This window comes from Aedes albopictus, chromosome 3 (genome assembly GCF_035046485.1).
Source record: "Aedes albopictus strain Foshan chromosome 3, AalbF5, whole genome shotgun sequence".
Taxonomy (NCBI): domain Eukaryota; kingdom Metazoa; phylum Arthropoda; class Insecta; order Diptera; family Culicidae; genus Aedes; species Aedes albopictus.
Genome location: NC_085138.1, coordinates 226,711,029 through 226,726,441, shown reverse-complemented (window position 1 = coordinate 226,726,441; position 15,413 = coordinate 226,711,029). Strand labels below are relative to the sequence as shown.

Below are 15,413 nucleotides of genomic sequence, written 5' to 3'. Positions count from 1 at the left end.
ACTAATCCACGAAGAAAATTTTCAAATGAATCCGTGGAAAATTTTTTGAAAGAGTCCGTGAGGGTATTTTTGGCCGAAAACTCGGACAAATCTCCTAAATAAAATGGAAAGATTTTCTAGAAGAATTTCTGAAGAAATTTGTGGTGGATTTTCTAAAGAAATCTGCACTCCAATGCCCAGAGAAATTTCTGAACAAATATTCAGAGGAACTTTTGAAGTAATCCGTGGACGAATTTCTCAAACAATCTGAAATGATTTGTGAAAAATCATAGAGGAATTGGTGAAACAATTCATACCAGATTTCGTAAAAGAATTCTTTGTAACACTTCTGGAGGAACACATGGAAAATTTCTGAAATTATCTATAACATGATGGATTCCTTTTAGCAGCCGTTTTTTTAACCCCTTGGAGCATTTGAATATGATCGCGTTGAGTATTGTCGTCTTGTTCTTCTGGCGTTATTCGGGACCGCCGGTTGATCAGAGGTTACTACGTTTTGATCAAGCCGGCGCACCCGTTTCTCAGATTGTCGGTGTGCTCCCTGTAGAGCCTTTTGTCGTCAAAAGTTACTAATCGACTTCGCTGGACCAGTCCACAAGGTTATCGTTGATCCTGATGAAATAGTCCGGAGGGGGTAGTTATTTAGCGGCTTACGATGCCGAAGGAAGATCACTTGTTTTATCGTCTTGATCACTTTGATCTTCCAGCTGTTGAAGTACGAGTCAAAGGTGGTTACTCCTTAATGAAGTCGCGATCCGTAGGCCTTGGGGGTTCTTCCATTCGCTAGGATGGCGCTATCATCAGCGTAAAGGCACAGACAGCAGCTACCGGGGAGTTGCGGTATGTTTAAAGCGAACAGGCTCAACAGGGCCCTAGGAGGCTGCCCTGAGACATTTCTACGGGGATCGCGTGAGCTTCCGAGGTTGCGCCTGCTTGATTCACTTCGAATATCCGCTTTCCGATTTTCGGCACGGACCAGCTGGTAAACGACCGAGTGGCCCTTCCGAAAATCGAACTGTTCTGGAGCGAAGATGCTGTGTTCTTCTACGAAATCTAGCAGCCGATAGAGAATGAGTAGTTTTAAAACCTTGACGGGTTGGTTCGAAATGGAATCACTTTTCCTAACCTCCATATATTTTTACTCCCCTGTTGGGGAAAGCAAGCCACCTCCATATGGTCGGATAGTAGATCAGCTCGAAACATTTTGTAACGGTTCGTAGTAGCCCCTCAGCAGGTTTGTGAGAGTTTGTCTAGAGTAGTATTCGCCGGTTTGTTATATAAAATTCAGGAAAGTGTTTGTGTTGCGTGTTTCCACTTTATGTTTCTGATTATCTGATAAGGACTCAGCCAACTACAGCATCTACCATCATCCTGCAATTTCTCTCGCTAGAGGCCACGCCATGATATTGCGCGCAAACCCCAAAATTTTATTCCCACCTTTTGGTTTCCGCGCCGAAGACCCAGCGCCAGATTCGGCGACAAAGAGAACTGACAGCAGTCGCCGGGCAGTTGGCAATCCTGATATTTGACGGCGGTCGCCCGTTAGTCATGGGAGTGGATTGTTGTCACGCAAATAGAGCTTTTCGCTGGAAATGCATGTGTATTGAGTTATTGTTGACAGATTTTCTGCTGTGTTAGTATGGAATTCAGCGATTTCCTGTATCGCGTAAGCCTTCGCTGGAAGAAAACGTCATGTTGCTCAGCGAAGCAAGTAAAATTTTCAGTGAAAAAAGCAATACGAAAGTTGATTGATCATGCGCATAAGATCGACCATTTTGCCCAAGTATTCCCCAACAGCATAGTTGGAAGCAGTGCTGAAATGTTATTTTGACATATCTGCTCGCTGTTCATTGAACCGAAGCGGTGATCAAGTGTGTGCAGGATTAAGAGGGCATAGAACCCCGTGGTTTTACCGCAACTACAGAGGTGAACCCTAACCTCAAAATGGGTCACCCTCCGCCGGGTAGATATCCGGTGAAGACTTGGGCAGACGAGAATCCGGCTATTCGCTACTCCTGGCCGATGACCGTCCTAAAAGCTGTTTTCCAGTGGTCCAGATACTCCGATTCGATTGGGCGGCAAAGGTTGTATCGAACGGGAAGAAGAAGAACGAGAGAGGAAAGGATCGGTGGATGATGACAGCGGGAGAAAGGGGCCCCAAAGAAAGAAGATCAGACTAGATTAAGAAAGTGGGTGAAAGTAGGTAGAGTGAATGTAGATAGCTGGGGAAAGATAGAAGAAGTCAAACCGCCATTAGTTACAATTTCGTGAAAAATGCCTCAAGGTTGTTGTTCGATATCTTCTGTGGTTGACAAGGCCAGATCTTCCGGAAGACGGCTGTCGACTATGCGGCTGAATACCACACAGTCTACCCAATGAGAGTTTCGTCTCATCGCTGGCTTGGCTGTATCCGCGGTAGTTTGCATTTCGCATGCATATCACCGGGTAATGATTCGTAACCGTAACCGGGTAAGCTCAGTTCGTAAATGGTGATTAGTTTTGTCAATGCCTGGTCGGACAGGAACAGATCCAGAGTTGACGTTCTCCCGGCTGGGGAGAGGTATATTGAATCATCCGGAAAATGAACAGCGCATATTGGTCAGCAAGGCTGTTTATGTTGCTCCTCGTGTTCTGCCAAAGATTGGACTGAATACCCTGAACTGCCGTGTGCAGCATAGTTGTCCCATGTTCTATGGGAATCCCTATTAACATGGGACAACTATGCTGCACACGGCAGTGAATACGCTGCAACTATATGGGCCATTCCTTCGGGTACTCTTCTACGAATTATTTCAGAGATTCTCTAGTAGCAAAGCAACGCACGTCATACTAATATCCCTTCTCTCACTCGATGACCGTAAGGACGTGGCCGACGCAAAGTTTTAAGTTATCGAAGATGCACATTGAGAATGGTAAGCTATTCCTAAGCTCCGTTTGTTGGTTCCCTGTGCAATTTCGATTTTTCTGGTCAATCACGGAGTAGCAAGCATGAATAGAGTATAGCTCATTCTCATGGGACCTGGCTATTGGGCCTTAACGAATTACGCAGAGGATGATCGCAAAATTTGTAAATAGGTTTGGGGAATGTATCAAATTTTAGCACGTATTGTTTAACAGTGCCCATTCCATCCATCTTTAAATCTTAGATTCATAGACAAATCTATCCATTCGTCAGTGTTACGATATGAATGATCCCTCATCACTTTTGTCTGCCGCCGAGCCGATAGCTCTCATCATGTTGTAGGTGAGAGAGCGGTTGGCAAGAATTAAACAGCGTAAAAGGCAAACAGAGTTAATTTAGACTGAAATCAGAAACCAAACAGAAACCAACCAACCGGTAAAATTCGCAAGCAGAATCGTTGGGCAATGGGGAAACTGGTTGGCGGCGGAAGATGGGCTCCACGGCGCAACTTTCGCCAGCTTGTGTTCTGCTCACAAACGATGACGAGGACAGAACGACTTTCTGGGATATGAGCAGAAATATTATATGTGATTGAAACCACGGAGTGAAAGGATGAACCACCCTCGCGACTGGGGGCGCGCGATTTGTTTAATCAAAAATGGAAATGTAACCAATCGGAATGTCGAAACGAACTGCGAATCAAATTATCGACACCGGAGTCACATTCATTTAATAATCGTAATTTATTGACTTTGGCGCAGATACACCGTCTTCGTCGCTCGCTCCTCGATGATGGAGTGCTAAAACCGCGTGTCTTCAGCTACCAGCTGAGATGTAACGTGGGGGTACGTACCTTATCATACACCATTACCATTAGCATGGTGAAGATTGCCAGCGAAAAAAAAAAAAACGGCGTAGGTAGGAAGCAGTTCGCATCAAACATCGTCAGTTTGTTCGTCGCGCGCGTGCTAATTAAATTGAATTAATTAAATTAGCAGCGAAAGTTGCCGCTAAATTAAACTTCTGTGCCAGCATTCAAATTTCTGATTAAATATCATAATTTGGCTGGCTGTTTTGTTTGCCCTCGAGTTTTCCTCACTTTTGGGCAGAAGCGGTTCGTGGTGGCGGCTGTTGAATTGGTTTCATATTGTTTTCGGTTGCGGTTTGCTGTTGAGCTGCTAGCTTGTTGAAGGCTGAGACAGGAAAAACGGAAACAAAGTTTTCCTTCGGCTCGACAAGGTGTTTGCGGATTTGTGGTCAGAAAGTTGCTAATTGGAATATGGGGATCGCAATCAAGATTGTACTAGTTGAAGCAGCTGACACAGCAGTTTGCAATCATTGTGGTTTTCAATAACTCGAATTTGATAGGATTTATTGGTCAAATCAGGTGGTGAATTTAACTCGCGGATGACATATAAATAGACTTTCGGTAGAGCGTTCGGAATGAAAGGTAGATCATCATTTTTTTCAGCACTGTTAGAGGTTAGGACAAACAAACCGGGCGAAACCTAAACGAGGTCCCACGAGAGGGCTGGAACGGGATGGAAGTTCGGGATGAATTACGAAATAAATTCAGGGAAGAATCACTCTGGGAGTACCTAAGAAATCTCTTAGGGAAAGCCGGAAGAATTTTCTGACAGAATCCCGGGAGGAACCCCGGAAGAAAATCATTACGAAATATCTGGCCAAGTATAATGTTTACAGTCTCGTTTACACGACTTGAGGAGCCATTTCTAATGTAACTAACCCACCATGAAATAAGTACAGATTTTGTGAACAACTTCTTTCAAGACAGTTTTCTGAAGTATTTGATAATTCGATAATTCTCAAGATATTCGCCATAACTACTGGTTTATAAGTATGGTGGATAAGGCTTAAAATACTAACATATGTTACCAAAATAACTAGGATTTATTAACAGTCAGAGAATAAACACTGTGCTATGAAGATTTTATAGAGTGAGACCACTTGTATTCTCGAATTTAACTCAATATCCAGATAAACACATTTCATTAAGCAGATTAAAAACTTGGTTTGCATCGAAAAAGTAATTGTAGGAAAAGCTTATTTATTATGCACCTTAAAAAATTTATAATGCCACATCATTGTTTAGTCGTTTTGAAACCCGATCCGAGTGTGAGTCTTTATTACTGTTTTAATTTACCCAGATACACTTCGACTGTACGAAAATGAATTATTAATCATCCCCGTTGTATCTCTTTTCTTTCTTTCCAGACAAGGGTGGCGCACTGCACTCCTGTTTCGTGTGTAAGGCCGAGATGTGTCCTCGTACACGCCCGCTCGAACGCGGCCGGGGTATGCAGTACGGCATACCGGAAGAGGCGATACCGCCGGGGGCACGTGTTTGCAATACGTGCCAATGCAAGTCGGTGAAATCTAGGTACGACTCGCAATATTACTCTCCCTCCGCATTTGCACAGGGCTTAATATTGAACGATCAATCCGTCCATTCTAGATACACGCACTGTCCCTTGCCGACCTGTCCAAATCCGAAAGACAGAGTGAAACGATTCCGAAATCTTCCACCGCGTCTCTTCGAGCTCTCGCCGGAGATTCGCGACCCAATCATTCAAGAGTTGCAAATTCCGCCAAACGTGACGAAATGTTGTTCCGCCTGTCTGACTCGCATCCGTCGCAAAATGGGTCCCCATTTGCTAGGAACGAATCTTACCGATGACGAAGTGACACGACTGAAAAAGCTGCTGCAGGATGTTGGACCTAAGTGGAACCAACTGGCAGAAACGCTGAACAAGACTCCGGTCGCCCTGAAGAGTTTTTACTTCCATTACAAGAAGAAATATGGCTTCGACTTGGCGGTAACGGAGTACTACAAGCTGCATCCCGGTGAAGATCGGCGTCCTGCAATGACCGATGGCGATGAGTCCGATATGAGCGCTTCCTCATCTGACGAACGAGACGGAAGTAGTGATACAACGGCATCTGCCGAGAGTCCGAACAACTCAGTTCCGCTGAATGTTACAAAGGAGGAGATTATCAATGTTCCTGAAACGTTGGCGCCACCCCCTCTGACGAAGAACTTCGAAGATGATCGATTACTACCGCCCGGGCAGCCGCCTAGGAAGCAGAAGCTCACAGAAGAGTATGACAGCTCGGCAACGGAAACAGCTGATGAGGAAAATGAAACTTCCCCGGCGAACCGCCAGAGTCCCAAAGTTCACTATCCACCGCATGGTGGAGCGAATCCCATCATCTCTGTACACCATCCTCCCTTACAAAACGGGCCCCGTGGTAACGACGTTAGCTCACCTCAAAACGTACGGGACGTGATGCTGAATGTGATAGAAAGATCTCTAAAATCTAATAGTATGATGCCCGGGTCAGCAAAGTCAATGAATTTCCCACAACGAGAATATCGAGATTTGTCGAAGGGTTTACCCAATCGATCTTCCTCCGGAGAAATGGCAACACTTTCGGTGGTGAATTCCCATCCTCAAGGTCAACCAACGCAGATCATTAGTCATCATACTCATCCGATCAGTTCCCAAATACAAGCTACTATTACACCAGTGCCCCAGCAGCAACAGCAGTCACAGCAACAACAACAGCAACCTCCGCAATTATTGGCACCGACGCAACAAATACAACCTCCTATGCAACAACAGCAACAGACGCCGCAGCAACCACAAGCTCAGCCTGATCAGCTCTCCCATCAGCCGTCCCAACAATCGGCGCCCAGCTCGAGTGCTCAGGAGAACAACATGGTGTTCCGCTTGCAGCACGAAACGCTCGATCTCAGCATCAAGAAGCCACAGAGAGATAACTTTCCTCCACCAGCGCATAACAGCAAGTTACCCAGTGCCCCACCGTCACTCAAACATCATCCGAGCAACATAAGCACAGTTACTCTGTTTCGCACGGATCGTCCGGAGCCCTATCCGCCGCCAAGTAATCAGCAACCTCCGAACATTCCAACGTTTGGTCCCTACGGACCTTATTACAGCGACGCAGCGGGCCGTTCATCGAAGCTACCTTCCGGCTACTCAAATATGCCCGGAGGTCCACCGGTCGGCTTAAACCAAGGTTCCGGCGGTCCTCCGAATGCTGCTCCGTCCATTATCGGGCGGGGTCAAATACAACAACAAACGATCTCGTTGACGCCACCTCCTACGAAGAAGCAGAATGCTCCCAAGTTGAGCCCCAAAATGACGCATCAAGTGCAATCGGCCATGCAACAACCTCCGTCGCAGTCCACCGGACCAAAGGGTTCGATCACCCACGGCACCCCGGTAAATGCTGCTGGCCAACAAATCATAGTCCAAGGCCAAACTACGCTTAGTCCTCGCTATGAAAATATGCTTCGGCAGACCCCGCCCTCGTCGAACGACAAGCTCGGATCCATCACCCAAGGAACACCGGTCCACGTGTCCGCGCATACTCTGCCGGACAAACGGCCCACATACGAATTCAAGTCCTACAACAACCGACAAAGTCCGGCACAAGTGTCTCAGCCGCCGCCGCAAGGAAGCCCCCAGGCGCCTCAGTTTGCGTACGGCCGAAATGCCCCGCCCTTTTCCCTGGAACCGCAGCAACTCAGTTCCCGGCAGATCATCATGAACGACTACATAACGTCGCAGCAAATGCACGGCCAAGCCCAAGGCCGGAACTCGGTCGGAACCGGAGGCCGGCCCGAAAAAGAATCTCCATCCCCGCGGAGCGCTCCCAATGTGGTGAACTCGTCGGCTGCTTTACTGTACGCCGCCGAACGGGACCGCAACGCCAGGCCAGAGTATCTGAACCGGGCGTCGTCCGCCGATCACGTCAACAGGTAATTTAACACATTTTTCGCATTACTGTAGAGCGACCGAAGCTAACCTAACTTTTTACAATTGTACAGGGTTTCTCCTGTTTTCAGCACCCCTAGTCCGCACAGGACTCCGCCGCCGCCGCAGAGACAGGGCGTCATCCAGAGGCACAACACGGTCGGAGGCAGTGGCAACGCTGGCGGTGGCGCCGGGTCCAAGCCGCCCAGTCCGGCGCCGAATCGTTTGCATCTTGTCCCGCCATCACATCACTACATGCAAGGTATGTATAGATACCTATTTGGTTATGTTTTTTTTTTTAATTCGGGATGTTCTACGTAGGGTAAATTTCTCAAGCCGGCGGATTATAAATTATAATTTTGAAAAGTCTTAATTTTTTGCTAACCAACTCCGCCATGGCGGCCATGCAGTCTACCGTGATAATGATTTCTTTCTGAGAAGCGTTGTTGTTTTTTGTTGATTATGGATGGATTGTCTATATAATAACTTCTGATATCCTCTTCAGTCACCTCCCGCAATCTGTAGGTCACTTTTTTAATAAGCTTGGTCTCTAAAGTAACTATTTTTGTCATCAGTTTCGATTCAACAATGCTAAGGAGGGAGACTAATTTTGCCTGCATTCTTCCCATAATTTCGAAAACAGCTCCACTGGAAGTTTTGGTACACAATCTTCTCAATAATTTTCCCTGGAATACCTCCAACAATACTGGTTCAGGATTACTTCATGGAATTTCACCAAAAAACACCGAAGCAAATGGCTTACACTTCAACAAGAATTTGATCTGCCTTTTTCACTAGTTTTGTTAGAAACTGTAGTAAAGGAAACTCTCACAAGCATTTTGTAAGAAATTTGTATTTTTTTTCCTCCACACTGCTGCCAGACATATCTTTAGGACTTACGTTCGAACAAGGGCCAAACTAATTGAATGACCCATTCTCTCTTCTCACCAGGACACGATGCATTCGCTTCGCTAGTTGACTTAGCCGTCCAGCAACAGCCAATGACGGTTCCGCACAAGGACGACAAGCGACCATCGATCGTCGAACAGCAACCGGCCCCTCCGCCGCCAACGCACCACGACATTCGGTATCACCCGACCATGATCCAGATCCACCACCAGCAGCAGCAACAGCAGCAACAACATCAAGCTGCCGCGGCTGCTGCTGCAGCAGCGGCGGTCCAACAGCAGCACCAGGCAGCAGCGGCCGCCGCAGTAGCGCAACAACAACAGCACGCAGCAGCGGTGGCAGCCCAGCAACAACACGCTGCAGCAGTTCAGCAGCAACAGCATCTACAAAGACAGCAGCAGGTACGTTTGGCGGACTTTCGTAAGAAAATTGAGGCAGGAGGTAAAGTTCAAATATTTTTCTTCTCATCCACAGCTGGACCTACAACGTCGACAGCAGCCTCAGCTGCATCCCTCGTTGCAACACCCGTCGGTGGCGGCCTATCGGGAACAGCAGATGGAGCGGGATCGAGAAATCGTGAACTATCGAGAACGTTTTGAACGGGAACGAAACATCCACGCCGAACGCGAGCGCTCGATCATGGTCGAGAGGGAACGAGAACGGCAGTTGGAACGTGAGCGGGAGCGAGAGCGTGAACAACGCGAAAGGGAACGAGAGCGTGAGCAACGGGAACGAGAGCAGAGGGAACAGCGGGATCGTGAGCAACGTGACCGGGAGCAACGCGACAGGCAACAACGCGAACGGGACCGGGAACGGTTGGCTCACCAGGAAGAAGAGGAACGTCGCCGGAAGCACTACGAAATGATCAATGAACGGATGGAAAGGTGAGTTTACTAGAGTGATACAGCCGGAATTAGTAGCTTTGTAACATTTATCAGTTTGCCATTTCGTTACAGGCCCATGGAGCCAGGGATGGGAATGCGACCATCGTCGGAGGGCCCGCTGACCGCGGCCAATCTGATTGATGCGATAATTACCCATCAGATCAATCAGACGGCGTCGGAACCACCGCTGCCTCCCAGCCGCGATCTGCACCGTGCTTCTTATGTGAGTATTGGGAATCAAGAAATTCATTTGTCTGAACACATCTACACTATATGAAGTACTTACGGTAATTCCATTGTCTCCTTGGGACCACCAGAACAGAAAGTATTGCTTCGGAGAGATGCAACGCCTTGGTGTTCATCTTGGTCTTGAATGTTCCTCTCGCGCTTGCATGCTAGCTTAGCCTTTTTTCTCAACTGGCTTTCTCTTTCCTGCTGGTAGCTCCTCACCTGATGGCTGCTTTGCACGCTCCTGCGATTGCTTAGAAAAAGCAGTTGCGTCTGAAGTCTTTGTCGGGCTATCCGCGTACGCGAACGCCTCATTCTGGGTTGATCATCAGATTCACGGGCAATCTGCCTGCGATCACTGTTGCCACGAGCTTAGGCTCCTCTCCTCCTCTTCTTGGCGTAACGTCCTCACCGGGACAAAGCCTGCTTCTCAGCTTCTATGAGCACTTCCACAGTTATTAACTGAGAGCTTCCTCTGCCAATGACCATTTTGCATGCGTATATCGTGTGGCAGGCACGAAGATACTCTATGCCCAAGGAAGTCAAGGAAATTTCCTTTACGAAAAGATACTGGACCGACCGGGAATCGAACCCGTCACCCTCAGCATGGTCATGCTGAATACCCGTGCGTTTACCGCCTCGGCTATATGGGCCCTTGAACCCTTGAAGCATACGACAAATGCACCCTTCTTTTTATACCAATTGAACATAATGCCAACGGTCCTTTATGCCATGTGATCTTATACCAAATGACACAAACTTCTTTAAGCCTAATAGTAATGTAGGTACTTCATATCAGTAGCGATCAGCGTGCTTGCTTTGAGGTCCTTAAACTTAATATTTCTCTTCCGATTTCAGTATCCCTCCCGAGATCATCGTCCACCGCCGATCAGTGAAAACAACGGGAAATCTCATTCGCCAAACGTGATAAACATCGACGTCGACTCGGAACCGACCCGGAAGAACATAACGCTCGGCGAGTTGACTGAAACCATCATCACCAAGGACTATTCCCCGGCTCCGAACCCGTTCCTGCAAATGCGTCCGATAATGGCCATGGATCCCTCCATGATCCCCGCATCGGAAGCCTGGAAATACCGACGGATGCCACCGAGTAAAGAAGACCAGGGTCCCCATGGCCAACCCCCGCAGTCTCCCTCGCAACAACCAGTGCAATTGCAAGTGCAACAATCGCAAGGTCCACCGGGTCACCAGTACGTACAACCGGGCAGTAAAGGTCCCGGGAGATCGACCCCGGATGACCGCCACATTATACGGATGGCACAATCTCCTGGCGTGCGAAATAAGTTCCACGAATCGGTGTCACCTGATACTCAATTCTTTCATCCCGCTGCGCCACTTACCCGATCTCGGGATTTTGCCTTAGACTGCTACGTCAAGAGCCGAATAGTGGAGGCAATGCGAACTGAGGACGACAAGCGGGCCGATGACGGAAGAGACCACCAGTCACCAAGGAATCCTTCGCCAGCCCAGCACGGCCATGGACCGCCATCCCAAGGTCACCACAACAAAGATCTCGATCGTAGTACAACTCCAGGTGACATGCTAATCGACGACGAAACCGGACGGCCTGCTTCCGGAGGTAACCCACATCGACCTCCATCGTCATCTCAGCAAATGCCTCCTCATTCGCAACCTCAGGGAGGAATGCACAATTCCCTCCATCCGTCAGCTTACCATGGAGGAGCCGGTCAAGCCCCCGGGCCACCACCAACCACCTTTGCTCCACCCACGTACTATCCCTACAGTGCCCTTACTGTATCGGGAGGCCCCGTAGTAGGCAACCTGGGTCCTCCGGGACCTCCCAAGACGACTCTAGTAGTGCCGACGCTGGGCGGTGCCGGCGGCAGTGGCCACCCACCACCCAACAGCGGCGGAGGCATGAACGATGACCGACAGTCTTCATCCAACGCGGCGCCCATTGAGCCCAAACCACTCCTGTCGGCTCAGTACGAGGCGCTCAGCGACGAAGACTAGAACACACAATACACATACAATCGCATTCTCATTCGTATCGTTCGTTGCATAATGTGAAAAATGATAGAACAACAACAACAACACAAGTTGAATACACACATTCAGTATGAATTATATCTCATGCAAACTTGTAATTTATTATAAATATTAATTATAATACAGATTATGATAATAAAACTAAAGTATGAATGAACAAAATTATCTATGAAAAAGGGTAAACATGTATTCAAAAATAATACATAAAATGCTAGAACACTTACACACTGAATAAAGGCAAAACCAGCTAGAGAGATATACAACGAGAATTATTAATAAACAACACAACCCAGAAAGAAATAAACAGAGGATATGACGAAAAGTAACGATTACTCCAATACAGTCTATCCTGTTGTTAGAAAAATATCTTAATCCAGACACAAACTCGCAACCTACAGAGATAAAGAGAGTTTAATGCGCTTAACCCTTCTAAAAAGAGACACGTCCCCGTCTAGATAGAGAGAGCGAGACACCCGTACGAATTACCACAAACTAGAAGCATTTTCCCTCTTCTTGATCCGGGTACGCGGAACTGACGGAGGATTCCAGATCTGACGAGACAGTCGTGTGTTACGCGTAAATGGAAGTTGTCCTGCATGTGTACTACCCGCGAGCAAGCGAATCTGTTTTAATGTGTGTTGCGCAATTGGACAAAGGAACGCAAAGAAAGCAGAAAGCTTAATATGTTTATATAGGAGACAACAGAAAGCTTAACCGCACACGATCACACACATACAAACAAACCATTGTGGAAGGGCGCGGATTTATTGTACCGAGCTTGTTTAAGGGAAAGCTAGCAACAAACAAATAAAGTAAATAATTAAAACAAATAAACAAATAGTTCGTCTATGCCAACCAATCCGCGGGAGAGAATGCAACAAACCAACAAGTAAAAAAAGAACAATGCTAGGACTGTTTTGAGTTCTCCATTGTCGATGTTCTATGTTTTATTTTCTGTTTTTCTCTAAGTTCAGAGAAGGGGCGAAAAAAGCTCTGTTTCAAACACGTTTTCTCCAACTCTGTCACCGGTGGAAAACGCAAAAACGTTGTTTGAAAGTCCGGATATTAGTGGAAAACAAAAGTGGAAATAACGCTACATATAGGCAAGTAAAGAAACTTTTAGTAATTATTGGTTTAAGATCAGTGCAGAGCAGGCAAATGAAGAAGCAAGTGAAGCTAATGTTCCAATTAAGTCCAAACTGCTGAGATTACCGCGCTGTACAATATAAATACACAAACAAAATAAAATGAAGAAAAAACGCATACTGCATCAAGTGAAAAAAAAGAATAAAAATCGAGAGAAAATGGGAGGAAAAAAGTGGTATGTTACGTTCTCTATAAAGTATAAAAAATGCATGTAATTATATTATTGTCAAGTTCATTATAGTTCTGAGGAAAAATTTTAAGTTACTACTTAAAAGAGAAACGGAGAAACAACTAACAATTCATTGATTGCTGAAAATATAAATTTAGTTAGGTAGACCAGAAAGAAATTAGATCGTCTTAAGGCAGAGAGAATCAATGATTAATGATTATGTAACAATTTGTGTTAGGCCTCTTTTTAGTTTGTAATTATTTCCTTCTTTTTCTAAAAAAAGTATATATTAACACGATATGCAAAATCTAAGCATTAAGTGAATAAAATATAAAATAATTAAAATTAATTAACCTGTTTTCATTCCATCGTGGCCAAAGTGATGACCATCCGAAGATAGAAGAATTTCAACTTTTTGCCATAGTACATAACATGGCCAACTTCAAACATCTCCATCCCATCCGGCTGCTCGCTTCAGCCTTCAACGGCGCTGTTCTCCTGTGTTCCAATTCCGCACTTGCTTGTCTCTACCCTTTCGCAGAGAACTCACCTTTATCAAAAGAAGAAACTCCTGGAGGAGCCACAACAAGAAATCCTGGATAATTCTCACAAGGAACTGTTTTTTTTAGAATTAACAAGGCAATTTTGCAGAAAGAATACCAGGAGGGCTCTGAGAAAAAAAAACTTGTGGAGATTTTCAGAAGAAACTGCAAGATTCCTAGAAGCAACCCTTGAAATACTCTCAGAAAGAATTCTGGAAAATTTGGAGTAGAAACTTCTGAAGGATTCCCATTAGCTCCTGGAAATTTTTTTAGCAAATCTGGAGAAGTAACTTTTACAGGATTCTCAGAAATAACTGGAAAATTCCTAGAATTAACTATTGGATTTCCAGAAAGAACTCTTGGAGGAAACATGAGGAAACGCAGTAAGAAATCTGTGAGAAATTCTAAAAACGAATCTAGAGAGAATCCAACTCTTAAAGTATTCAAGATCGAAGTTTCAGGAGGAACTCTAGCACGACTACCAAGAAATCCCAGAAGGAACGTCTGGAAGAAATTTTTGGATGAGTTTTAGAAGGATTTGCTGGAATGATTTCTGGAGGAACTCGGAAAGATACCAGAAAATAATCTTGGAAGAATTCGCTTACGGAATTATGAAGAAAATTTCGTTGAAATTTCGACACAGTAGCAATCCATAAAGAAAATTCTGAACTAATCTCTGCAGAAACTGCTGTTTGAATCCCTGAAGAAACTTCTGCAGGAATCTCTGGCGGTTCAAGAATCTCTTTTAGAGATTCCTGCAGAAAATTCTGAACAAGTATTCGAGGAACTTCAGAAGGAAATCCAGGAAGATTCCCCACATTAATTCAAGCAGGAATCCCAAGAGAATTACAGCAGGAATTTCCAAAGGAATTCCAAGAGTAATCTCCTACGGAATCCCAGCGGGAATTTCAAAAGAAATTCGAGAGGAATCCCCAACGGATTTCTAGGAGGAATCAACGAAAAACAGCGAGAAGGAATTCCAGGAGAAATTCCTGATAGAATACTAAGAAGAATTTCCGAATGAATTCCATGGAGGAAGCGTATAAGGTATTCAAGCAGGAAACTCCGAAGGAATTTTAGGAAGAATCCCAGGAGAAATTCCCGGAAGAAATCCGTGAAGGATCCCCGAAAGAATTCTAAGAGGAATCTCCGCAGAAATCACCAAAGGAATCCCAAGAGGGAATTCCTAAGGAATTTTAAGAAGAATCCTCGAAGGAAGAACCCCTCAAGAGAAACCCATGAAGGAATTTTAAGAGGAATCCCCGAAATTACTATAGGAGGAATCTCCAAAGCAATTCCGAGAGAAATCCCCGATAGAATTTCAGGAGAACTTCTCGAAGGAATTCTAGGAAGAATCACCGGAGGAATTCCAGGAGGAAACCTTGCAATGAATTTCAGGAGGAACCCTCGAAAGAAGTCTAGCAAGAATCCCCGAAGAAATTACAGGAGAAATCCTTGCAGGAATCCGAGAGGGCACCTCCGAAGGAATTCCGGGAGGAATCTTCGGAGGAATTACAAGCGGATTCTTCAAAGTGGAACCCCGGAGGAATTCTAAGAAGAATCCCCAAAGGAAGTCCAGGAGGAATCTGCAAAGAAATTCAATAAGGAAGAATCGTCGAATACCAGGAAAAAATTCCGAAGAAATTCTAGGAGAAATCACCGAAGAAATTAAAGACGGAAATACCGAAAGAGGAATCCTGGAGTAATTCCATGAGGCATTTTCGAAGGAACTTCAGGAAGAATCTCCGAAGGAAAATTAAAGAGGAATCACCAAAGGAATTCCAGAAGGAAACTCCA

At 45.7% G+C, this 15,413-nt stretch overlaps 1 protein-coding gene across 6 annotated transcripts in view; it reads left to right on the top strand.

Moving 5' to 3' along the window:
- The window catches only part of LOC109397755 (uncharacterized), a 199,072-nt gene extending 185,649 nt beyond the window's left edge, over positions 1–13,423 (top strand). For 3 of the 6 annotated variants that reach the window (XM_062859265.1, XM_029878116.2, XM_029878115.2), the window contains 6 exons: positions 5,138–7,709; positions 7,779–7,966; positions 8,656–9,014; positions 9,088–9,497; positions 9,552–9,720; positions 10,584–13,423. In XM_062859265.1, the coding sequence (XP_062715249.1) occupies positions 5,138–7,709; positions 7,779–7,966; positions 8,656–9,014; positions 9,088–9,497; positions 9,552–9,720; positions 10,584–11,723 (4,838 nt within the window). In that variant the 3' untranslated portion in view covers positions 11,724–13,423. The remainder of the gene's footprint in view (positions 1–5,137; positions 7,710–7,778; positions 7,967–8,655; positions 9,015–9,087; positions 9,498–9,551; positions 9,721–10,583) is intronic. The other 3 variants (XM_029878119.2, XM_029878118.2, XM_029878117.2) reach the window with 3 other exon arrangements.
- Positions 13,424–15,413: the final 1,990 nt, after the last annotated feature.